The following is a 25,732-nucleotide window of genomic DNA, read 5'->3' on the forward strand; positions in this document are numbered from 1 at the left end:
AACAGTTCAAAATCTGTGGGACACAGCAAAGGCAGTCCTGAGAGGAAAATCTATAGCAATACAAGCCCTTCTCAAGAAACAAGAAAGGTCTCAAATACACAACCTAACCCTACACCTAAAGGAGCTGGAGAAAGAAAAACAAAGAAAGCCTAAACCCAGCAGGAGAAGAGAAATCATAAAGATCAGAGCAGAAATCAATGAAATAGACACCAAAAACACAATAGAACAAATCAACAAAACTAGGAGCTGGTTCTTTGAAAGGATTAATAAGATTGATAAACCCCTGGCCTGAGTTATCAGAAAGAAAAGAGAAAGGACCCACATAAATAAAATCATGAATGAAAGAGGAGAGATCACAACCCACACCAAAGAAATACAAACAATTATAAGAACATATTATGAGCAACTCTATGCCAACAAATTAGACAATCTGGAAGAAATGGATGCATTCCTAGAGACATATAAACTACCACAACTGAACCAGGAAGAAATAGAAAACCTGAGCAGACCCATAACCAGTAAGGAGATGGAAACAGTCATCAAAAGTCTCCAAACAAACAAAAGCCCAGGGCCAGATGGCTTCCCAGGGGAATTCTACCAAACATTTAAAGAAGAATTAATTCCTATTCTCCTGAAACTGTTCCAAATATTAGAAATGGAAGAAAAACTTCCAAACTCATCTTATGAGGCCAGCATCACCTTGATCCCAAAACCAGACAAGGATCCCATCAAAAAAGAGAATTACAGATCAATACCCTTGATGAACACAGATGCAAAAATTCTCACCAAATACTAGCCAATAGGATCCAACAGTACATTAAAAGAATGATTCCCCAAGACCAAGTGGGATTTATTCCAGGGCTGCAAGGTTGGTTCAGCATCTGCAAATCAATCAATGTGCTACTATACGTCAGTAAAAGAAAGAGTAAGAACCATATAATACTCTCAATAGATGCTGAAAAAGCATTTGACAAAGTACAGCATCCCTTCCTGATCAAAACTCTTCAAAGTGTAGGGATAGAGGGCACATACCTCAATATTATCAAAGCCATCTATGAAAAACCCACTGCAAATATCATTCTCAATGGAGAAAAACTGAGATCTTTTCCGTTAAGGTCAGGAACACGGCAGGGATGTCCGTTATCACCACTGCTGTTCAACATAGTACTAGAAGTCCTAGCCTCAGCAATCAGACAACAAAAAGAAATTAAAGGCATCCAAATTGGCAAAGAAGAAGTCAAACTATCACTCCTTGCAGATGATATGATACTTTATGTGGAAAACCCAAAAGACTCCACTCCAAACCTGCTAGAACTTGTACAAGAATTCAGTAAAGTGTCAGGATATAAAATCAATGCACAGGGGCACCTGGGTGGCTCAGTGGGTTAAAGCCTCTGCCTTCAGCTCAGGTCATGATCCCAGGATCCTGGGATCAAGCCCCGAATCGGGCTCTCTGCTCAGCAGGGAGCCTGTTTCCTTCTCTCTCTGCCTGATTGTGAGTCTGTCAAATAAATATATAAAATCTTTAAAAAAAAAATCAATGCACAGAAAACAATAGTATTTCTTTACACCAACAATAGGACAGAAGAAAGAGAAATTAAGGAGTCAATCCCATTTACAATTGCACCCAAAACCAAGAGATACCTAGGAATAAACTTAACCAAGGAGGAAAAGAATCTATACTCAGAAAATTATTAAGTACTCATGAAAGAAATTGAGGAAGACACATTAAGTGGAAAAATGTCCCATGCTCATGGATTAGAAGAACAAATATTGTGAAAATGTCTATGTTACCTAAAGCATTCTACACATTTAATGCAGTCCCTATCAAAATCCCATCCATTTTTTTCAAAGAAATGGGACAAATAATCGTAAAATTTATACGGAACCAGAAAAGACCTCGAATAGCCAAAGGAATATTGAAAAAGAAAGCCAGAGTTGGTGGCATCACAATTCCAGACTTCAAGCTCTATTACAATGCTGTCATCATCAAGACAGTATGCTACTGGCACAAAAACAGACATATAGATGAATGAAACAGAATGGAGAGCCCAGAAATAGACCCTCAACCCTATGGCCAACTAATCTTCGACAAAGCAGGAAAGAATGTCCAATGGAAAAAAGACAGCCTCTTCAACAAATGGTGTTGGGAAAATTGGACAGCCACATGCAGAAAAATGAAAATGGACCATTTCCTTACACCACACATAAAAATAGACTCAAAATGGATGAAGGACCTCAATGTGAGAAAGGAATCCATCAAAATCCTTGAGAACACAGCAGCAACCTCTTTGACCTCAGCCGCAGCAACTTCTTCCTACGAACATCGCCTAAGCAAAGGGAAGCAAGAACAAAAATGAACTATTGGGACTTCATCAAGATCAAAAGCTTTTGCACAGCAAAGGAAACAGTTCACAAAACCAAAAGACAACTGACAGAATGGGAGAAGATCTTTGCAAACGACATATCAGATAAAGGGCTAGTATGGATAATCTATAAAGAACTTAGCAAACGCAACACCCAAAGAACAAATAATGCAATCAAGAAATGGGCAGAGGACATGAACAGACATTTCTGCAAAGAAGACATCCAGATGGCCAACAGACACATGAAAAAGTGCTCCACATCACTCGGCATCAGGGAAATACAAATCAAAACCACAATGAGATACCACCTCACACCAGTCAGAATGGCTAAAATTAACGAGTCAGGAAATGACAGATGCTGGCAAGGATGCAGAGAAAGGGGAACCCTCCTACACTGTTGGTGGGAATGCAAGCTGGTGCAACCACTCTGGAAAACTGTGTGGAGGTTCCTCAAAAAGTTGAAAATAGACCTACCCTATGACCCAGCAATTGCACTACTGGGTATTTACCCTAAAGATACAAACGTAGTGCCCGAAAGGGCACATGCACCCGAATATTTATAGCAGCAATCTCCACAATAGCCCAACTATGGAAAGAACCTAGATGTCCATCAACTGATAAATGGATAAAGAAGAAGTGGTATATATATACAACGGAATACTATGCAGCCATCAAAAGAAATGAAATCTTGCCATTTGTGACGACATGGATGGAACTAGAGGGTATTATGCTTAGCAAAATAAGTCAATCGGAGAAAGACAACTATCATATGATCTCCCTGATATGAGGAAGTGGAGATACAATGTGGGGAGTTTGGGGGGTAGGAAACGAATAAATGAAACAAGATGGGATTGGGAGGGAGACAAACCATAAGAGACTCTTAATCTCACAGAACAAACTGAGGATTGCTGGGGGGAAAGGTGATTGGGAGAGGGTGGTGGGGTTATGGACATTGGGGTGGGGTGTGTGCTATGGTGAGTGCTGTGAAGTGTGTAAACCTGGCGATTCACAGACCTGTACCCCTGGGGCTAAAAATACATTAGATGTTTATAAAAAAATAAGAATTTTTTTAAAAAAGCAACTTGATAGAAAAAAGGTAGAAAGAGAAGGAAGAGAAAAGAAAATTTTAATATATGAAATAAAATAAAACTGTTCTTTCTGTATCCAAAAATAACAAAAACAAAAAACAAAAACAAAAAAAATGAATTTTTAAAAACTCAGCAGACTCTAGATTCTGTTTCCCTGTAGAACTGAAGCTTTGTTGCACTCTCTGATCAATAGACTTGGTGTGGGTGAGGGGTCTGTTCCTGTCTTCTTGGGGCTGTGGGGGAGGGGCCTGCTCCTCTGATTCTTGGTTGGAATTGCCTTAGTACAGATGTGTCTGCAAGGTGCAGGGGGTCAGGGCTTGGTGTAGCTGCTCTGTTCTCCACTTGGTGGCACTGTTTAGCTCACTGAGGTGAGGCACTAGGAGACAATGGCTTTGCCCCATTCTCTTATCTCTGGAGCAAGAATTGAGGGCCACCCCTCCTCAGTAATCCCTCAGTATGTGCAGACAATGACCCCTCCTATGTCCCTTATTTCTGTCAGATCCCCACCTTCACCCTGAGTCCAAACTGTCTGCCTACCAAATGGCACAGGTCTTCTGTGTTTGATCTCACCCACAGCTGTGTTTGAAAACCCCACATTACAGGGACCCCCACAGCATGGACTGACACTGATCCTCTTTGGGACGCTCTCCCTGTACTGTGGCCAGTGCCACCTTGTCCCTGAAGACAGTGGCAGGTCTGTGCAGCAGTTCACAGTTTATGGTAAATGACAACACACAGCCTGCACCAGGGACTGCTGCCCTCAGACAGCAGCATTGTTCTTATACTGATGAGCTGGGCAGCTTGATGAGCCCGGAGGGTCCTTTGTCCACAGACAGGCCCTATCACTTCTACCAAATGCACTCCAAGCAGGGAAACAACTACTCCCCATAGGACCCTGGAGAGCCTCAGACTGCCCAGTACTGGGGCTCCACCCTGGTCTTCTACAGGACCACCACTCAGTTCCCCAGGAGCAAACCTGGCAATGCTCAGACCTCCAAAGATTCAGACTCTGCACTCAACTGTACATAGAAATTTGGGGGGATTGTAAGCCTTACCTTTTTTCCCCATCAGTGGTTTTAGGGAATTGTTTTCTTGTGCATTCCCCTGCACATGTTTTCACTTTTTTTCTTTAAGTGCTTTCTCTCTCTCTCTCCTCCTGTCTGGCCATTCCCTCCCCTGGGCAGCACCCCTGAATCTCTCCCACAAATCAACTCTCTGCAGTTCCTACCTTCCACATGTCATTTTTCCAGTTTGTAGACATACACCTATGTTCTCTAAGGCTTCTGGTCAATTTCTTGGGTGTTCAGAATGATTTGATATTTATCTAGCTGTGTTTGAGGGAGGAGAAAAGCTCAGGCTCACTGTTCTCCACCATCTTCTCTCTCTCTAAGTTTCATAACTTCTTTATATATTTTAGTTATTAACCCTTTACCAGATAATATGTAAATACCTTACCCCATTCTGTAGTTGCTTTTTAGTTTTGTTGATTGATTCCTTCACTGTGCAGAAGCTTCTTATTTTCATGAAGTTCCAATAGTTTGTTTTTGCTTTTCCTTCCCACGTATCAGGACACTTTTTTATAAAGAAGTTACTATGGGCAATGTCAGTGAGGCTTTTGCCTGTGTTCTCCTCTAGGATTTGAATGGTTTCCTGCCTCACATGTAGGTTTTTCATCCATTTTGTGTTTGTTTTTGTGTATGGTGTAAGAAAGTGGTCCAGTTTCATTCTTTTGCTTGTTGCTGTCCAGTTTCCCAACATAATTTGTTGGGGGGAAAAATAAAACAACTGTCTTTTCCCCCTTGGTTATTTTTTCCTGCTTTGTCAAAGATTAATTGACTGGTTGTAGATTCATTTCTGGGTTTTCTATTCTGGTCCATTGATCTATGTGTCTACTTGTGTACCAGCACCATTCTGTTTTGATCACCACAGTTCTGTAATAGGCTTTGAAGTCTGGAATTGTGATGATTCCAGCTTTACTTTTTTTTTTTTTTAAGATTTTTTTGATTTATTTATATTTATTTATTTATTTATTTATTTGACAGACAGAGATCACAAGTAGGCAGGGAGGCAGGCAGAAAGAGAGGAGGAAACAGGCTCCCTGCTGAGCAGAGAGCCCGAGGTGAGGCTCGATTCCAGGACCCTGGGATCATGACCTGAGCTGAAGGCAGAGGCTTTAACCCACTGAGCCACCCTGGCACCCCTCCTTTTTTTTTTTTTTTTTTTAGATTTTTTATTTATTTATTTGACAGACAGAGATCACAAGTAGGCAGAGAGGCAGACAGAGAGAGAGAGAGGAGGAAGCAGACTCCCCACTGAGCAGAGAGCCCAATGCAGGGCTCGATTCCAGGACCTTGGGATCATGACCTGAGCTGAAGGCAGAGGCTTTAACCCACTGAGCCACCCAGGTGTCCCCACCTTTACTTTTCTTTTTCAAGATTGCTTTGGCTATTGAGACTCTTTTCTGTTTCCACACAAATTTTAGGATTATTTATTCTAGTTCTATGAAAAACGCTGGTGGTATTTTGATAAGGCTGCATTAAATGTGTAGATTGCTTTGGGTAGTATAAACATTTTAAAAACATTTGTTCTTCCAATCCCTGAGCATGGAATGTCATTCCATTTGTTAATGTCATCTTCAGTTTCTTTCAACAGTGTTTATAATTTTCAGAGTACAGGTACAGTATTACCTCTTTGGTTAGTTTTATTCCTAGGTATCTTAATTGTTTTTGGTGTAATTGTAAATGGTATTGAATCTTTAATTTCTTTTTCTGCTGCTACATTATTGATATATAGAAATGCAATAGATTTCTCTACGTTAATTTTCTATCCTTTGAATTAACTGAATTTGTTTATCAGTTCTAGTAATATTTTGGTGGAGTCTTTCCAGTTTTCTAGATATAGTATCATCTCATCTGCAAATATTGGAAGTTTGACATCTTCCTTGCTGATTTGGATGCCTTTTATTTATTTTTGTTGTCTGATTGCGCTGGTGAGGACTTCTATTACTATGTCAAATAACAGCACTAAGAGTGGCAGACATCCTTATTCCTAACCATAAAGGAAAAACTTTCAGCTTTTCTCCACTGAGGATGATATTAGCTGTGGAATTTTCATGTATGGGTTTTATTACGTTGAGGTATGTTCCCTCTAAACCTATTTTGTTGAGGGTTTTTATCTTGAATGGATGTTGTACTTTGTCAAATGCTTTTTCTGCATCTACTGAAATGATCATATAGCTCTTTTTTTTTCTTCAGATTTTTACTTAAATTCTAGTTAACATACAGTGCAGTATTGTTTCAGGAGTAGAATTCAGTGATTCATCACTTACATATAACACCCAGTGCTCAACACGTTAAGTGCCCTCCTGAATACCCATCACGCATCTAGCCCATCCCCCACCCACCTTCCTCCAACAGCCCTCAGTTTGTTCTCTATCTTTAGGAGTCTCTTATGGTTTGTTTCCCTTTCTCTCTTTTTTCCCCCTTTCCCATATGTTTATGTGTGTTATTTCTTAAATTCCACATACGATTGACATCATATGGTATTGGTCTTTCTCTGACTGACTTATTTCACTATGCATAATACCCTCTAGTTCCATCCACATCACTACAAATGGAAAGATTTCATTCTTTTTGAGGCTAAGTAATATTCATTCCACCATGTATACACACCACATCTTCTTTATCCATTCATCAGTTGAAGGACATTTCAGCCCTTCCGTAGTTTAGCTATTGTAGGTAACATGGCTTTGAACATCAGGGTGAATTACCCCTTTGAATCTATATTTTTTTATCCTTTGGGTAAATACTTAGTAGTGCAATTGCTAGATCATAGGGTAGCTCTCTTTTAACTTTTGAGGAACCTCCATACTGTTTTCCAGAGTGGCTGCAGCATTCTGCATTCCCACCAACAGTGCAAGAGAATTCCCTTCTTCTGCATCCTCACCAATAGCTGTTGTTTCCTGTGTTGTTAATTTTAGCCTTTCTGACTGGTGTGAAGTGATACTTCTTTGTGATCATATGGTTCTTATCCTTTATTTAATGAATGTAGTGTATCATAGATTTGTGAATATTGAATTGCCCTTGCAGACCAGGAATAAATCCTGCTTGATCACAGTGAACATTTTTTTTAATGTGTTGTTGGATTTGGTTTGCTAGAATTTTATTGAAAATTTTTGCAACCATGTTCATCAGGGATATTGGCCAGTAGTTCTCTTTTTTTGTGGAGTCTTTATCTGATTTTGGTATCAGGGTAATGCTGGCTTCATAGAATGAATTTGAAAGTTTTCCTTTTCTTTCTTTTCTTTTCTTTTTTTTTCTTTTTTTTTTTTTGAATGGTTTGACAAAAATAGGTTTTAATTTGTCCTAAATGTTTGGCAGAATTTGTCTGTGAAGCCATCTCGCCTTGGATTTTTGCTTTTGGGAGTCCTTTTTTAAGTATTGATTCAATTTCTTTGCTGATTATCAATCTGTTCAAGTTTTCTATTACTTTCTGTTTCAGTTTTGATCGTTTCTAAAAATTTATCAGTTTCTTAGAGGTGGTACAATTTGTTGGCATATAGTTTTTCATAATATTCTCATAATTATATTTCTGCGGTGTTGGTTTTTATTTCTGTTCTCCCATATGTCATTTTATTTATTTGGATACACTCCTGGTCTCACTGATCTCTTCTATTGTTTTTGTAGTTTCTATATCATTTATTTCTCCCTTAATCTTTATTTATTATTTCCTTCATCATCTTGGCTTTAGGCTTCATTTGGCTTTTTAGCTCCTTTAGGTTCAAGTTTAGGTTGTTTATTTGAGATTTTCTTCTTCAGTAAGGCTGTATTGCTCTGAGAATTGCTTTTGCTTGACCCCAGAGATTTTGGACCCTTGTGTTTTCATGTTCATGTTTCCATGTATTTTTATATTTGTTGTTTGATTTCCTGGTTGACCCAATTTAGTCACATGTTATTTGACCTCCATGTATTTGTGGTCTTTCCAGATTTTTCTTGTGGTTGACTCTTGTTTCATAATGTTGTAGTCAGAAAAGATGCATGGTATGATTTCAATCTTTTTGTGTTTGTTGAGGCCTGAATTTTAACCTAATATGTGATCTGTTTTGGATATTATCCCATGTAACCTTGAAAAGAATGTGCAATGTGTTGTTTTAGGATGGAATATTCTGAGTATATTTGTCAAGTCCAGTGTGTCATTTAAAGCTGTTGCTTCCTTGTTGATGTTCTGTTTAGGTGATCTGTCCACTGATGTAAGTGAGGTATTAAAGTCCCCTACTGTTACTGTATTACTATCGATGGGTTCCTTTATATTTGTTATTAAGTGTTTTACATATTTGGTTGCTCCCATGTTGGGTGCATAAATATTTACAGTTGTTGGATCTTGTTGGACTGTCCCCTTTATTATGATACCATGTCCTTCTTTGTCTCTTGTTAGTCTGTTTTAAAGTCTAGTTTGTCTGATATAAGTATTGCTACTCCAGCTTTCTTTTGACATCCATTTTTATGATAAATATTTCTGCATCTCCTCACTTTCAATGTGCAGGTATCTTCATATCTCAAATAAGTATCTTATAGGTGCTCTATAGTTGGGTCTTGTTTTTTTGTTTGTTTGTTTTGGTTTTTGTTTTGTTTTCTTATCCATTTGACACCCTGTGTATTTTGAGTGTTTAGTCCATTTACATTCAAAGTAATTATTGATAGATATGCATTTATTGCCATTTTATTACTTGTTTTATCATTGTTTCTGGAGATTTCTCTGATCCTTTCTTGTCTTTGTCACTTTTGGTCTTTCCTTTCCACTCAAGGAGTAATAGCCTTTAATGTTTCTTAAAGGGCTGTTTAGTAGTCATGAACTCCTTTAGTTTTTGTTTGTCCATAAATTCCCTATCTCTCCTTTTATTCTGAATGATGTCTTTCCTGGAGAGAGAACATCCTGAATGATATCCTTCCTGGATAATTTCTGGCTGCAGATTTTATCCATTCAGCACTTTGAATATATCATGTCAGTCCCTTCTGACTTAGCAAGTATCTGTTGAAAAATCTCTAGCTAGCCTTATGGGTCTTCCCTAATAAGTTAAGGACTTCTTTTGTCTTACTGTTTTTAAGATTTTTTAAAATTTTATTTTATTTTTTCAGTGCTCCAAGATTCATTGTTTATGCACCACAGCCAGTGCTCCATGCACTACATGCCTTCCATAATACCCACCACCAGGCTCACTCATCCCCCCCCAACCCCTCCCTTCCAAAACCCTCAATTTGTATTAGTATATTTTGCAAATTTAATTGCAATATGTCTTGGTGTTGGCCTGCTTTTGTTTTCACACTATCTACCCCTGGGTTGTTTGCCTACCTTCTCTCTGGGAGCAGGGCAGTGTTCTCCAGGCTCTACCCTAGCCAAGCCCACTGACCTACAAGCAGGACAGTGGACAGAGCAGGAGGCTGTCCTTAGAGGGTAGTGGGAAGTGGATGTCATGAACTTCTCTTGAAGGTGTTGCTGATGTAGAGGTATAGGAAGATTTGAGACTTGAGAACAAAGAGGGGGCCATCCCCAGGCTGGGGGACCAGTACCAACCATTCCTTGCCTTTTGGGCCACCTGTGTCACCAAAAGGAGCTGCTGGAACAAGAACCTGAGCAGGGCCTGGCAGGTGACAACCAGGCCATGGCAGTTGTGGAGTTGCCAACTGGAGAACTCCAGCCAGGCAACACAGCTCCTGCTGCCTATACCCAGTGCCACCAGTTCATAGATCTTCTTGACATGGCCGCTGGTGCCTGTAGCCTCTTTCTCTGGGATGACTACAGCCACAGTACCCTTACAGACCTGGTATGGTGAGGTCTTGTCCGCCAAACAGGCAAAGCTGGTGCTGACCACAGCCACACAGTGCTGCTCACAGGTTAGGATGTTCTCTATACTCAGAGGAGCAAGTGGAGGCTTGCTGGAGGTTTAGGGGGACTCTGGGCCTGTTCTGGACTTTGGGGAAATATTATCCTTGTGCATTCCCTTGCGTGCACCTCTCTCTTTCTCTTTCTCTATCACCTTTCTCCATGACCATGACTCACTCCCCTCAGCAGCACCTATGATCAGTTCTCCCCTAAACCACATTTCCACATTTCCTACCTTCCTGGGTGTGGTCTCGTCTCTGCCTTTAATTGTGGAGTTTGTTCTGTCAGTCTTCAAGTAGATTTATGGGGTTTTAGGATGATTTGATAGTTACCTAGTTGTGTTTTCAGGATGCAACTAGTCTAAGATCCTCCTGTTCCACTGGCATCTTATTCTCCTCTCCCAACTCTTAATTGAGCTATTAACTCTCTCATATAAATTTAACTTTTGAGGGACTGTACAGTGGCTGTTGTTTGTTTTATATATAATTGAGGCTACCTAGAAGTTTCTGGAGTAGAATTGTAATTCTTAGCTTAATTTTACATAATACATGGAATGAATGTGAAAAAAAAGAAGGCATCCTCCTGTATTTTCCTTTTCCCTTTACGCCTTTGTTCTGTGTCAGCTTCAGCCTATTGAGAGTGATGTTATTGGCTTGGAATGCCTAAGGCACTCACCTGGGTCCCCAGTACTTATGGCAAATCCCCACAGACATTTCCCCAACTAGAGCCAGTACTGTGGCTGGCCTGGCTCTTGTGGTTCTTCTTATTATTGGAAGAAGCCTCTCAGCAACAACAATCAGGGGACTTTGAAAAAAGAAATTTGTTACAGATCCTAGAAGGCATATGGCATGCCCAAGAGCCATCAAGCAAGTGTCAGAAAGGGAGTGAAGACCTGGGGTTCTGCTTTTATTGAGGTTGAGGGTAGAGTACCTAGGGCTTCTTGGGGTTTACTCTTTACCCACAAATGTAAAAACATAAGAGCAGGAATTGGAGCACAGGAAGGGAAATAACAGGGTCCCTCAAGTGGCCAATTATCTCAGTTGCCCAGGACTTTCTAATAGGAAAACTCATAGATGGGATGGACAGCCTGGTTCTTTATCTAGTTGTTTGACCAGTAGCTGTATCATACAGCTGGCAATATGTTTATTCAAGATAGATGTCTTTGAAACATATGCCTCAGCAACCAAAAGCTGAATTTCAGGCACTTACACTGCAAAAACCCTGTTGAATCTCCTTCCAGAATATATCTAGAATATTATCATTTTTACCATCCCCATAGCCCTGGTGCAAGCCTGCCTCATTTCTCACCTGTAGAAATGCAGTGGCCCTAACCTGTCTTGATTCCCTAGAGCTACTCTAACTTAGTAGCCAGGGTTAGCATGTTATATGTCATCCTTCCTGGGTTCAGAATCCTGCATTACCTCACTTAGTGCCAAAGTTTGTATGATCCGGACCTGCTCTTCTTCCTCATGCTGCTTACTTCTTTTCTCACCTCCTTGTTCTTCTGATGTTCACTTCCTCACTCACCTCCCTCCTCACCACACTCCAGCCCCAGATGGTCTTTTCACCCTCTTTGAGCACCAGTCTTCCACTCAAAGCCTTTGCACTTACTGTTGCCTCTTTCTGCATGGTTCTTTCCCCACACATCCAGGGGATTCCTCTTTCCCTTTCCTCAGGTGTTTACTCCAAAGTCTCCTCCTCACTGGAGACTTACTAAAAGTCACCCTGTTGAAATTGCTCACTCCCATCCCAATAGCTTTTAATATCCCCACCCCTATTTTTTCTGATCTTATATACTACATGTTATAGTTGTTTACCACCCATGTAAACTCTTAGCCAGAATGAAAGTTCCATAAAGGCAGGGAATTTTTCCACTACTCTATTCCCAGCTCCTAGAACAGTGCCTGCCACATTACATTGGAAAGTGTCAGTTAGGTTGGCTGTTAAATGCACACAAAGATGGAGGGATGAACAAATGGAAATAAAATTCGACTTAATTAGTAGTTACACCAGAATGACCACAAGATGGAGACATTCTTTAATACAAATTTATGCCCACTTTCCCTTCTGTTTCCTTTCTCACCCACCCCACCCATCCCATAGTATTTTGGTGCCTCTCTTACCTACCTACACACATGCCTGAGTTTCACTGTAGCTATTCATGTGTGTGTGGGTGTGTATGTGTGTGCACATGCACACACGCATGCTCTTTTGGATTTTGTGTCCCTTCTTGGCAATTTGGGTACTCTCTCTGTCTACATAGTCTCTGTTTGCAGGATGGAAGAAACAAGTTAGAACTGAAACAGGTACCTCATTTTTTTTTGTTTGTTTAACCTACTGAATTTTTTTATTTCTTTAATAGATAAAATTTTGTGTGTTTTAAGGGGATACATAGCATATTTACATTTTATATTCATGTATTATTTTTATGAAGTTAAATTGGTTTGCTTTTGCCTTCTGTGTCTTGTACAAAGTGCTGAGGCAGTGGGTCTGAATGAAATAACAGTACAAATCCAAAGTTGTGATTTTTCTTTTGGACCAAATTAGTTCCTTGTCATATGGTTTCTTCTTAAGAGGTGGCCAAGGCTTAATTGGGGGAAAATTCTTTCCTTCCCCACTCAGACAGCACCTGAGGAGCCCAAGTCTCACTGGCTTTTCCTCCTTAAAGCTGAGTGAATGGCACATGTGCAACGGGTCTGCTACCATTTATGCAAAGCCTATTTGATATTTCCTTACTTGGAATGAAACCCTATGAATTACATTTCACTAGTTCTACCTGACTCTAAGTCTGTTTGGTATATTTTATTTTATTTTATTTTATTTTGTAATTTTATTTCTATTTCAATTCCAGTTAGTTGACATACAGGCTAATACTAGTTTCAGGAATAGAATTTAGTGATTCATCACTTACATACAACACTCAGTGCTCATCCTAACAGGTGCCCCCCTTAATACCCACGACCAGGCTCACCCATCCCCCAAACCGCCTTGCCTTCAAATTCCTCAATTTGTTTCTCAGAGTCCACAGTCTCTTATGGTTCGTCTCCCTCTCCATCTCCCCATGTCCTCCCTGTTATTCCTTATGCTCCACAAATAAGTGAAACCATATGATAATTGACTCTCTCTGCTTGACTTATTTCACTCAGCATAATCTCCTCCAGTCCTGTCCATGTTGATACAAAAGTTGGGTATTCATCCTTTCTGATGGCTGCATAATATTCCATTGTATATATGAAACATATCTTCTTTATCCATTCGTCTGTTGAAGGGCATCTTGGCTCTTTCCACAGTTTGGCGACCATGGCCATTGCTGCTATGAACATTGGGGTACAGATGGTCCTTCTTTTCACTACATCTGTATCTTTGGGGTAAATACCCAGTAGTGCAATTGCAAGGTCATAGGGAAGCTCTATTTTTAATTTCTTAAGGAATCTCTACACTGTTTTCCAAAGTGGCTGCACCAACTTGCATTCCCACCAACAGTGTAAGAGGGTTCCCCTTTTTCCACATCCTCTCCAACATACATTGTTTACTGTCTTGCTAAATTTGGCCATTCTAACTGGTGTAAACTGGTATCTCAATGTGAATCTCCCTGATGGCTAGTGATGATGAATATTTTTTCATGTGTCTGTTAGCCATTTGTATGTCTTCATTGGGGAAGTGGCTCTTCATGTCTTCTGCCCATTTTTGGAGGTGATCACATCTCTGCACCTCCTACCTTTCATGATGTGGCCTCTTCTCTCCCTCTAGTTGTGCAGTTTCTTCTGTTAGTCCTCACATTAATTTCTTGGATGTTCAGAATGATTTTCTATTTATTGAGCTATGTTTGAGGGACAAGTCAAGCCCAGGGTCCTCTTATTCTGCCATCTCACTACCTCTCCTTATTTGGTATCTTGAGGAAGGGGACAAGTCTGTTCTTTCAGGGGCCCCTGACCTCATGGGGGCTCCCTCCTGAGATGGAGAAGCTGCTCCCAAGCCCCATATTCTTGTCCCTAGAATATGGTGATCAGTTGGCTGCCACAGCCATGACTGCAGTGCTCTCTTGGAGACATGATTGTTGGCACCCATATTGCTTTTTCCAGCTGAGAAAGAAGTTCAGGGGAAGATTAGCAAGACTTGGAAATAATTAGTTGAAAAATGAAATGAAAATTGGGGGAAAAGAAATGAGAAAAAATGTGTATAGAGGAGAAGGATGCAGAGAAAAAAAGAGTAATGGATTATATCTATTGAGCATATACTGTGTACTGACACTGTGCCAACCACTTCCTACTGGAACAATAGCTGAAAAGATTTTCTCAATACCTTAACTCACTACTCTAGAATCCTTTGCTATAGGTTGAGTTGCATCCTGCCAAAATTCATATGTTAAAGTCCTGGTCTCCAACACCTCAGAATATTACTGTATTTGGAGATGTAGTTTTAGGATGAAGTCACTAGGGCAGGCCCTAATCCACTCTGACTGATAAAAGAGAAGGAGAGTGGGGATATAGACACTGCCTTACTCAGTCTGAACGGTTATAACCAGATAACACACAAGTGGTGGCTTATAAAAGACAGAAATTTATTTCTCACAGTTCTGGAGCCTGGAAGTACAAGACCAAGAGATGAGAAGATTAGATGTCTGGTGAGGATTCTCTTCCAGATTCATAGACAGTGATCTTGCTATGTCTTCACACCATGGAAGAGGCAGGGGAGCTCTCTGGGCCTCTTTTATAAGGGCACTAATGCCATTCATGAGGGCTGTATCCTTTAAAAGTCCCCACCTCCCAAAACCATTGCTTGGAGATTAGAATTCTGCATACGAATATTGGAGTAGGGTGCACCAAGATCCAATCTATAGCAGACAAATACAGAGAGGATGATGTGAAGACACAGGGAGAAGACAACCCAAGAGAGAAACCTCAGAAGAGAATGACCCTGATGGTACCTAGGTCTCAAACTTCCAGCTTCCAAAACTGTGAAAAATTATTTTTTATTGCTTAAGCCACCTTGTTCATGTTACTTTGTTGTGTTAGCTCAAACTAACTAATGTTTCCAGGACTTGGTGATCAGTTGACAGACAGTATGGCACAGAGAATAAGGACACAGACTGGAAATTGACCATTTGGGTTAGAGTCCCTGTCCTGTTGCTGCTTTTTCTCTGTAAAATGTTAGTGGTGATACAGCAACACTGGCCCACTTGAGCAGATGTGATCTCCTCAGGAGTTGAATCAGTAATGGGCTCCCCATTATTACCCCAAGGGCTTCCTTATGAAAGGCCTTCTATGCAGGATCCATTTTAATTTACTTCTTCTCTGGGGACTTTACTTGTTTAACCATTTTTTAGCCTACCATTTCTCTAATGGGGAATTCACTTGCATACACACTCCTTCCTCAAGCCCTGCCTCAGTTTACCACCTTTATGTACCAGCATTTACCCTACCTCCTTTTTCCTCCTTGAGCTTTCCCTGCCCCTCTTATTATTTGTGCTTAGAATTCCATGCAGTTACATGCAGTCCTATCATTGTTCTCAATGGATTAGCTCCTTATTGCTGAGGGGGTGGGGGCACCTGTGTTTTTTACAGTTTACATCACTATGCTAAGCACACAGTGGGAATGTCCATAAAATGTGAGGATAGCCAATGGGTCCCAGGCAGATAAACTCTGCACTGTGCCTCCTCAAAAGCCCAGGGAGGAGAACATGGAGGCAGAGCCCCAAGGAGAAGTTCAGGCCACTATCTGTCTATGAAGATTTCAGGCCCAGACAGGCTTATAGAGTGCTGGACTCCAGCATGATACAGACAACAGATTGCCTCCCAGAGGGTCATCACTATGTGTTGGGCATTCTTTTCTTTTATGCAACTTACTGTGCCCTGTAGGAGACTGAATTTGGAGAATCAAGAGATCCATCTGAGCAGGCTACAAGGTCTCTCACTTGTGTTCAGCACCACAAGGATATCATAGTTTGGATCCTGTAAGGGCACTTCCTGGACCCTCTGCTTCTTCACGGGCATCACATGAAGGATGGCTGTGACTGCCCCTGACTTGTGAGGTCACAGCCCTCTGTACTCCCAGTACATGCACTTTCCTCTTCCTTGGCATTTAGAATGAACTTCACAGATCACTTCTGTCTGCATCCTTCATCCCTGGTACATCCAACCTGAGTACATGTCATGTTTCCCAGGTAGGAGAGATTATATTATACCTGGGACTTTACAAACTGTGGGAAAGGAACTTTCAGAGCCTGAATTGTTTCTTTGAAAGCATTCTCCTTGACAGTGGCCAGTTACAGATTAGCAATGGGAACTGAGAACACAGGAAGGAGGTGTGTTCTGGGGCAAGTGTGAGTGTATGGTTGAGTGACAAAAATGAAATTACAGCAGTTCTCAGAGTTGTTGTCTTAGATTTTGTTACCTGCTTCTTGGGGTGAAGAAAGAACCCATTAGAAGAATGAATTTTTTAACATGAAGTACTAACAAATGATTATACACACACTTAATGGAAATATCAGCAATTTAATTCTGCAATATCTGGGGGATGTTGGGGAGGGAAGTCATCTGAGGACTCCAACTTCTTCAGGTTTGAAGGATTATGAGCTTGGTAGTGCTAGAAACTTGAAAGCAAGACTTTGAGCAAGAAGGGACCAGTCAGGATTGATGAGGTGATGAACATCAGTGGGGGTTTCCATTGCTTTGTTCTCTACAGTAAGTACGGATTTTTATGTTATTCAGTATAGTTACATTCTTCAAATTGCAGGCTGTTTCAGTAGCACAACCCATGGCAAAAATCATAAATATATAGCCATCTGCCAAAAGAAAAATCCAAGAGTTAGCCTCTCTCATCTAGTCTCCTCTCTTCACCCACATCCTATCCTATCTGTCTCACTAGGGAAAGAAAAGGGTGCATAGAGTGCCCCAGAATCCCCCTCTGTCTTCTATAAAAAAAAGCAAAACACAGTTCCCTCTCTATGCCTTAGGGCCCAACATCTCCATTTAGGAGGGATCCCAAAGGGCTCCTTCTATCTCAGATACATGGCTGAGACTGGAGTCCCTGCATCCTGATTAGGGGAGAGATAGTTGGAAGAGAGGGAAAAGCCTGTGATCAGAACTCACATATCAGCTAAAAAGTCCTTGCGGTACCTGTTGTTTTCTTTGCTTTTGTTTCTTTGGGGAAACAAGAGGGAAGCAATGCAGATCCCCTTTGAAATAAAATCCCTTTCCCCCTAGGCTATGAGTTTAGTGGAAGTTATCACTGTGGAACCTCATTACATGTCTGTACTTTCCATGACAATTTGAAGTAGAGAGACTGCCACTTTCAACAACCTCCCCTTCAGCATCCCATTTTCCTCACTCACCTTTGCTCACTAATGCAAGGACACCTTCACCTGATAGTCCCAGGGTCTCCCTCAAAATCCCCTCATTAAAAAAAAAGCATAACTTGCCTCCATTCCTACCATGCTCTCTCTCCCACCATTTAAAATCTCCTAAAAACACCACTAATTTCATACAAACTTTTACATGCTGATCAGAAAAGAACTGACAGTGCCCTTTCTGGCTATACAGTCCAATACTAGGTTAATTTCCCAATTTATACCTGAATAATGTATTTGTGTCTTATTACAAATACATACTTTCATCCTCCTCAGGAAAATGGCAAATTCTTCTGCAGATTTCAGAATCACATCATGAGAAATTAAGTGCTTAATCATGGGGTTTTGCTAATAGTAATAATGGAAGTGATGATGAAAACCAGAACTGAGGTATCACCCTTTTTGCTGCCAATGACTGAAGGTCCCATTCCAGGAGATCATGATATGACATGTTCCCAAGCCTCAAACTCTGCTATGGGAAGCAGTTGTGTTCTCTTCTCATCCCCTCCCCTCTTCTCCCCTCTTCCCTCCTTTCCTGACAGATGGCTCCCTCCATACTTTGGAGGGATAACCAGGACTTGACCCTCTTTCAGCCTTTGCTGTACATGGTGGTTAGCCTCTAGGATGGCCTTCAATAGTTCCCATCTCCTTGTATTAATGTACTTGTGTAGTGTCCTTGTCCTTCTCCTATGTTGTATCAGAGTTGATCTGTGCAACCAACAGGACACAGCAGAAGTGAAGAAATGTCACTTCTGAGATTCAATTACTTTAAAAATGCAGTATCTACTTCCTCCCTCTGCTCCTCCTCTTCTCCCTCTCTCTCTCGGCACTTGCCCTGAGAAGTGCCAATTACTGCTCTTCCTTCCTCCCTCCCTCCCTACTTCCATCTCTCATCTCTATGTCTCTCTCTCAATCTCTATCATCACTTGCTCTGGGAGATGTTAGCTGATATGCCCATGGGGACATGCAGGCAGCCCACACAGAGACCCATATAGAGAGGAACCAAGCCTGACAGCTTGGTGATCTTGGAATCAGGTCTTCTGCCCAAATGACTACAGGCCCTGCTGACAGCTATATTAAATCTTTAAGGAATTTGAAAGGCAGGAGGACATGGGGGGAAGGGGAAAATGAAATAAGATGGGACCTGGGAGGGAGACAAACCATAAAAGACTCTTAGTCTCAGGAAGCAGACTAGGGTTTGCTGGAGGGCAGGGTGAGAGATGGGGTAGCTGGGTGATGGACATTGGGGAGGATATGTGCTATGGTGAGTGCTGTGAATTGTGTAAGTCTGACGATTCACAGACCTATACCCCTGAACCAAATAATACATTACATGTTAATAAAAAAATAATAAATTAACAAAAAAAACTTCAATACTCAACCAGAAGCACTCAACTGAACCATGCCCAGACTCCTGACCCACAGAAACCATGAAACAATAAGTGTTCATTGTCTTAAATTGTCAAGTTTTGGAGTAATGATTACACAACAAAGATAACAAACACAGCTATACACTTTGAGAAAATGAACACCAAAGCCTGTGGAAATATCCATACCTATGCCAATAACTTCCACACACTTTGTCTCTGCACCAGTGCAGTCAAGAAGAACTGGGTTACAGGAAATGTCATACACATTGTAGCAGGCAGGACACTTAATGCCATTGGGTAGTAAGGACTTCTGAGGCACTGAATGAAGAAAGAAGAATTTCATCTAAAGAGTAAGCCATGAAAGGAGTTCAGAGCATTATTAACCCCCATACAAGATCATGGTTATTCCAGGATTCCTCCACCCAAAACCAAAATTATTTAAAATTAGGGTAGCATGGAGGGTATGGGGGGATGTAGGTATTAAGTGGGAAGATATAACCAAAGGATCTTATAGGAATTTGGTTTATTTGCTTCTCTCATCAATTGACCCTCTCTGCCCTGGCTAGAGAAAAATGCTTAAGTGATAGAAGACAATTTGTGGTTTTACAAAATACTGTTAAGGAATTTTATGGTTTCATGTTTCACATTTAAGTCTTTAATACACTTTTAGTTCATTTTGGTGTATGATTTTTTTTTAAAGATTTTATTTATTTATTTGTCAGAGAGAGAGAGAGAGAGAGAGAGCGAGCACAGGCAGACAGAGTGGCAGAGGGAGAAGCAGGCTCCGTGCAGAGCAAGGAGCCCGATGTGGGACTCGATCCCGGGACCCTGGGATCATGACCTGAGCCGAAGGCAGCCGCTTAACCAACTGAGCCACCCAGGCATCCCCTTGGTGTATGATTTTTAAAAAGTGGTCTGGTTTCATTCTTTTGTACCACTGCCCAGTTTTCCCAATGCATTTTTTTTTTGGAGACTTCCTTTTCCCCATGTATATTGTTGTCTCCTTTGTCATAGATTAAGTGATCATATAAGTGTGGGTTCACAACTGGGTTCTCTGTTCTGTTCCATTGATCTACATGTCTATTTTTGTTTCAGTATCATACTGTTTTGATCACTGCAGCTTTGTAGTGTGTCTTGAAATCTGGGATTGTGATACTTTGAGCTTTATTCTTTCTCAAGATTGCTTTGGCTACTCAAAGTCTTTTGTGATAAATATTTTAGTATTTGCTTTAGTTCTGTAGAGAAAATATTGTATTTTGATAGGGATTGTGTATCTATAGATTGCTTTGAGTAGTTTCGACATTTTCACAATATTGGTTTTTCCAGTCCATGAGCAAACATTTGAAGTAATTTCTTTCACGTCAGCTATAGACACATTGTTCTTTATGTGTCTCCTTAAGAAAAGGAAATCAAAGCAAAAATAAAATACTGGGACTACACCAAAATAAAAAGCTTTTGCATAGGAAAGAAAACCATCAACAAAATAAAAAAGCAACCTATTGAATGAGGGAAGATATTTGCAAATTATATATTGAATAAGGGGTTAATATTCAAAATGTATAAAGAACTTACACAACTCAATACTAAACACACACACACACACACACACACACACACACACACACACACAAATAATCTAATTAAAAATGGGCAGGGGACCTGAATAGACATTGCTCCAAAAAAGATGGCCAAGAGACACATAAAAAGATGCTCAACATCACTAATCATCAGGAAAATACAAATTAGAACTATAATGAAGTGTCACTTTATACCTGTCAGAATGGCTAAAATAAAAAGCACAAGAAATAACACGTATTTGTGAGGATGCAGAGAAAAAGGAACCTTTATGCACTGTTGGTGGGAAAGCAAACTGGTACAGCCAGTGGAAAACAGTATGGAGGTTCCTCAAAAAATTAAAAATAGAAATTCTGTGTGATCCAGTAATTTCATTACTAGGTATTTATCCGAAGAAAATGAAAAACAGTAATTTGAAAAGATATATGCACCCCTATGTTTGTTGTAGCATTATTTACAATAGCCAATATATGGAAACAACCCAAGTGCACATGGATTGATGAGTGGATAAAGAAAACGTGGTATGTATATATACAAAGGGTTATTACTCAAACATAAAAAAGAATGAGATCTTGCCATTTGGAACAACATGGAAGGATCTAGAGCATAAATGCTAAGTGAAATAAGTCAGAGAAAGACAAATACATGATTTCACTCATGTAGAATTTAAGAAATAAATGAACAAAGGTTTAAAAAAAAGAGAGAGACAAACAAAAAACAGACTCTTAAATAGAATAAACTGGTGGTTGCCAGAGGGTAAATGAGTGGGGGATGGGTGAAATAGGTGAAAGGGATACATTTAACTTGATGAATAGTTAGCAATGTACAGAATTGTTGAATCACTATACTGTACACGTGAAAGTAATATAAACTGCATGTTAATTATAACTCCCAATAAAATAAACCATTAAGAGAGTGAGTAATTAAATAGGGAAGGACAAACAACTTTCAACTGCAATAGGAAAGCAATTGATTTAAACCTACAGACTCATAATAAATCCTGAGAACCCATCCCAGATGTCATTCATTCTTCTATGTAAAAAAAGGGCGGGGGGGGGCGCTTGTACCTGTCCCTTCACAGGAAGGAAAGACACTCGGTGAGCAAAATCAATAGGCAGCTCAGAAGCCACACAGCTCATAAGAAGGTACTTAGGAGACAGAGACTTAAGGCAATGGATTGGGATAAAGGATGGGAGGTGAGGGAGAACAAAGATGTGTTGGTACTCACCTTGGAAGTCCCGTTGGTTGCAGAGCTCATCTTGGCAGCATTGGTGGTTGTACCCAAATGTTTGATTATCCCCCAGTGTTGCTGAGAAGGTCCTTGGGACACACTTGCTGGCAGAACAGCCTCTCTCCTCGACATATTGTAAGAGCTTCCCTACACAGAACCAAACCCCAGAAGGAATTTCCCCTTTGAACCATAGGGAGAGTGATGCCCAAATGGGCTGCTGGTATTAAAGGATTCTGTGTTTCAAATCCTTTTGTCTTTAGTCTTTCCACTTAGAAGGGGAGTGTCATACTACAGGACTTTCCCAGCCTTTTTCCCAGTGTCTCCCACCCTGCCTCCTCCCACCACCCCATATGCCCAGCGCCATCTGGGTAGAATGCTGGGAAAGAAAGCAGGGGTAAAATAGAAGATGCACAGGCTCAACAGCAGCCTCCCTCACTCTTAAACACCTTCTCTGTCTGTCCTGCATGACCAACAGCCTGGGGAGGGGCCTCGCACAGCATACCTGATGTCCTTAATTCTTGCTTGTATCCAAAGCAGCTTTGAGAGGTTTCACATGTTCTTCGTGTGTCTTCACTACATGCATTAAGAGAGCAGCTTGTACATTTATAACTCTCTATGAAAAGGAAATAAAAATTGTTTAAAAAGGGGGAACCTGGGTGGCTCAGTCAGTTAAGCTTCTGTCTTTAGCTTAGGTCATGATCCCAGGGTCCTGGGAGGGAGTCCCACATCTGGCTCCCCCTTCAGTGGGGGCTCCCCACTCAGTTTCTCCCTCTCCCTCGCCTGCTGCTCCTCCTGCTTGTTCATTCTCTCTCTCTCTCTCTCTCTCTCTCATCTCAAATAAATAAAATCTTTAAAAAATTGTTTCAAAAGTAATTCAGGAATGAAAATCATCAGGAATCATAGTTGATGCTTCCAATAGCCAAACACCCCTGAGAGTCAAGATACCCTGAGACCCACTCTCTGTAGGGCTGAATGGGCCTACTCAGTCCACAGTCCCTCCCTGACAACCACATCAGGCCCCAGGAAGTGCTCAGGCCCAGTCCCTTTCAGCTGCCCACTGCCCCAGACACTTCATCAGGGTCCCGAAACCCTGCAGAGTTCACCCTGCTCTTGAAGCTGGACCTGGTCTCTCCTGAGTAGGCATTTCTCTTCTATATTGTCCACCTTACTCTTCCAATTTGGGGGGAAAAAGAGGCCATTTTTTCATTCTTACCTACAATGCTGGAAACCCAGACAGCGAAGACACAGATGGTAAGAAGTCTCTTTAAGGTTGAAGAAGGAGTCATGGTGGTCCTGCAGAAGGCTCAAGTGAGAGGAGAAGGGTCAGGGCCATGGGGCCCAGGTCTCTTGTCTAGCAACCCAAGTCCTAGACAGGGTTGTCCATTAATTTATTCATTCATTTGGTAAGGTAGAATTAGTCAAACCCTAGTTTTATGCAAGGGGAGAAGGGCCTTCCTTCCTTAGGAAGAATTTGCATAGGGGATTTCTTTTTCACGTGGATATGGAAGATCTTGGAGCTCCTTTCAAAGCTGAACTAGAATGATTTGGCCAAGATGCAGAAGTCACTATTCTGGGGAATAGAAAGCAGCTTTCCATATGCTAGAAAGTTCTGAGCCTGCCATACTCTCAGGCAAATAGCCCTTTAGCCAAGAACCCTCATTTCTTGATTCCGAAGTCACCATCTCACAAAGCCAGATCCATGACACATTGGTTCTCTAAGAAAATGATGGAACCAGGATTTGCTAGACGGATCCTGGCATTCTTTCTAACCTCTAATCAAGGCACCCTTCCAAAATCCCATCTGAATTTTGCTAATTTAGGAAGGAAATCCAAATTCCCTGCCCCACTCCCCACCTACCTTAAAATTTAGCCTCCCCAGAGCCTGAGGAAAAGCCTGCAAGATCACTATTTAAAGACTAGGGAGGGGTTGAAAGTCACTGACATTTTCCTTCCTGAAAACAAGTTTTCAGGAAATGTCAAAACCTAATTTCACACTCTGAATTCCAGGTCTTATTTTCCATAAGTAAACAGGAACTAACCCAAACAGTCTCAGAGACAAAAACATATATATATAATGCCTGTCCAAGAATCACCTCCACCTTAATTCCAAGTTTCTCCTGCTCAGCCTATGTCCCAACCTCAGAATGACAGGTAAAAATCTTGTATGTTGCTTTCTTTAAAGAAAGGAGGACTCTATTTTGCACAGAGTATAGCTTAGCACAATGACAGCAGGTTTTGGAGCAAGTCATCTCCTAGCTCTGTGGGTGAACAGTGCTGCCTGATCTTGGGCACAAGTTTCCACTATTCAGAGGTTCAGTTTCCTACCCTGTTCAGGGAGGTACTGATGCCTGCTTTGCAAGGTAGAAGTGAAGGCTTAAGGACAGTTTGAAATAACCATCACACTGTAGGCACAATGGACTTTGCCTCTGTCCACATCAGAAAGATGTAAGCAAAAATGCGGAGTTGTTTGCTTCTGGCAAAACAAGAGGATGTGGATCTTGTTTAAATGCTGTGTATATGTCAATGTGGATAATAACGTCTGAGATCTAAATCATAAGGCATGCCTTGCTTGTCCCTCTGCCTTCTCACTGGGAGATATCTGACAGGTGACCAGACACACAAAACCCCCGAGAGGTTTAGACTCTGGGTCTGGGAGGTGCAACACAGAATCCTCTCATACTTGGACAGGAAGAAAGATTGCATCTTTCTTTCCCTGTCCTGTAACTGAAATATAGCCTTTCTTTCCATAAATGGAGTCCACAAACCACAACAAAACCACCAACCCTTTGAAATCATTGAGGTTCTCCTATCATGTAACATCTGCAGACAGAAAGTGTTTTTTGCCCTCATCAACTACTTCCAGATTGTGTCTTTATCAGCCCTCTGCAGGAGCCTGGTGAATCATACATGTTACAATTCCATACATTAGAGGAGTTTTTTTTTTTTTTAATTGGCTTTTTTCTTTTTTCTTTATTTTTATTTTTATTTTTATTTTTATTTTTTATTTCTTTTCAGTGTAACAGTAATCATTATTTTTGTACCACACCCAGTGCCCCATGCAATCCGTGCCCTCCCTAATACCCACCCCCGGGTTCCCCCAACCTCCCACCCCCTGCCCCTTCAAAACCCTCAGGTTGTTTTTCAGAGTCCATAGTCTCTCATGATTCACCTCCCCTTCCAATTTCCCTCAACTCCCTTCTCCTCTCCATCTACCTTTGACCTCCATATTGTTTGCTATGCTCCACAAATAAGTGAAACCATATGACACTTGACTCTCTTTGCTTGACTTATTTCACTCAGCATAATCTCTTCCAGTCCCGTCCATGTTGATACAAAAGTTGGGTATTCGCCCTTTCTTATGGAGGCATAATACTCCATAGTGTATATGGACCACATCTTCCTTATCCATTCATCCCTTGAAGGGCATCTTGGTTCTTTCCAAAGTTTGGTAACTGTGGCCATTGCTGGTATGAACATTGGGGTACAGATGGTCCTTCTTTTCACTACATCTGTATCTTTGGGGTAAATACCCAGTAGTGCAATTGCAGGTTCATATGGAAGCTCTATTTTTAATTTCCCAAGGAATCTCCACACTGTTCTCCAAAGTGACTGCACCAACTTGCATTCTCACCGACAGTGGAAGAGGGTTCCCCTTTCTCCACATCCTCTCCAACACACGTTGTTTCCTGTCTTGCTAATTTTGGCCATTCTAACTGGTGGAAGGTGGTATCTCAATGTGGTTTTAATGTGAATTTCCCTGATGGCTAGTGATGATGAACATTTTTTCATGTGTCTGATAGCCATTTGTATGTCTTCATTGGAGAAGTGTCTGTTCGTATCTTCTGCCCATTTCTTAATATGATTGTCTGTTTTGT

General features: G+C 41.0%; 1 protein-coding gene across 1 annotated transcript; it reads right to left on the reverse strand.

Annotated features, from left to right (window-relative positions):
* Positions 1–16,809: 16,809 nt before the first annotated feature.
* On the reverse strand, positions 16,810–23,143 carry LOC308342709 (protein RoBo-1-like; the record flags this gene model as incomplete). Its single annotated transcript, XM_080803272.1, has 5 exons — positions 16,810–17,117; positions 19,238–19,369; positions 21,855–22,004; positions 22,360–22,470; positions 23,071–23,143. The coding sequence occupies 5 exons, from the start codon at positions 23,141–23,143 to the stop codon at positions 16,984–16,986; spliced, it is 600 nt and encodes a 199-aa protein (XP_080659398.1). The 3' UTR covers positions 16,810–16,983.
* Between the last annotated feature and the right edge of the window lie 2,589 nt (positions 23,144–25,732).

Source organism: Martes martes, assembly GCF_963455335.1.
Source record: "Martes martes genome assembly, chromosome: 5".
Taxonomy (NCBI): domain Eukaryota; kingdom Metazoa; phylum Chordata; class Mammalia; order Carnivora; family Mustelidae; genus Martes; species Martes martes.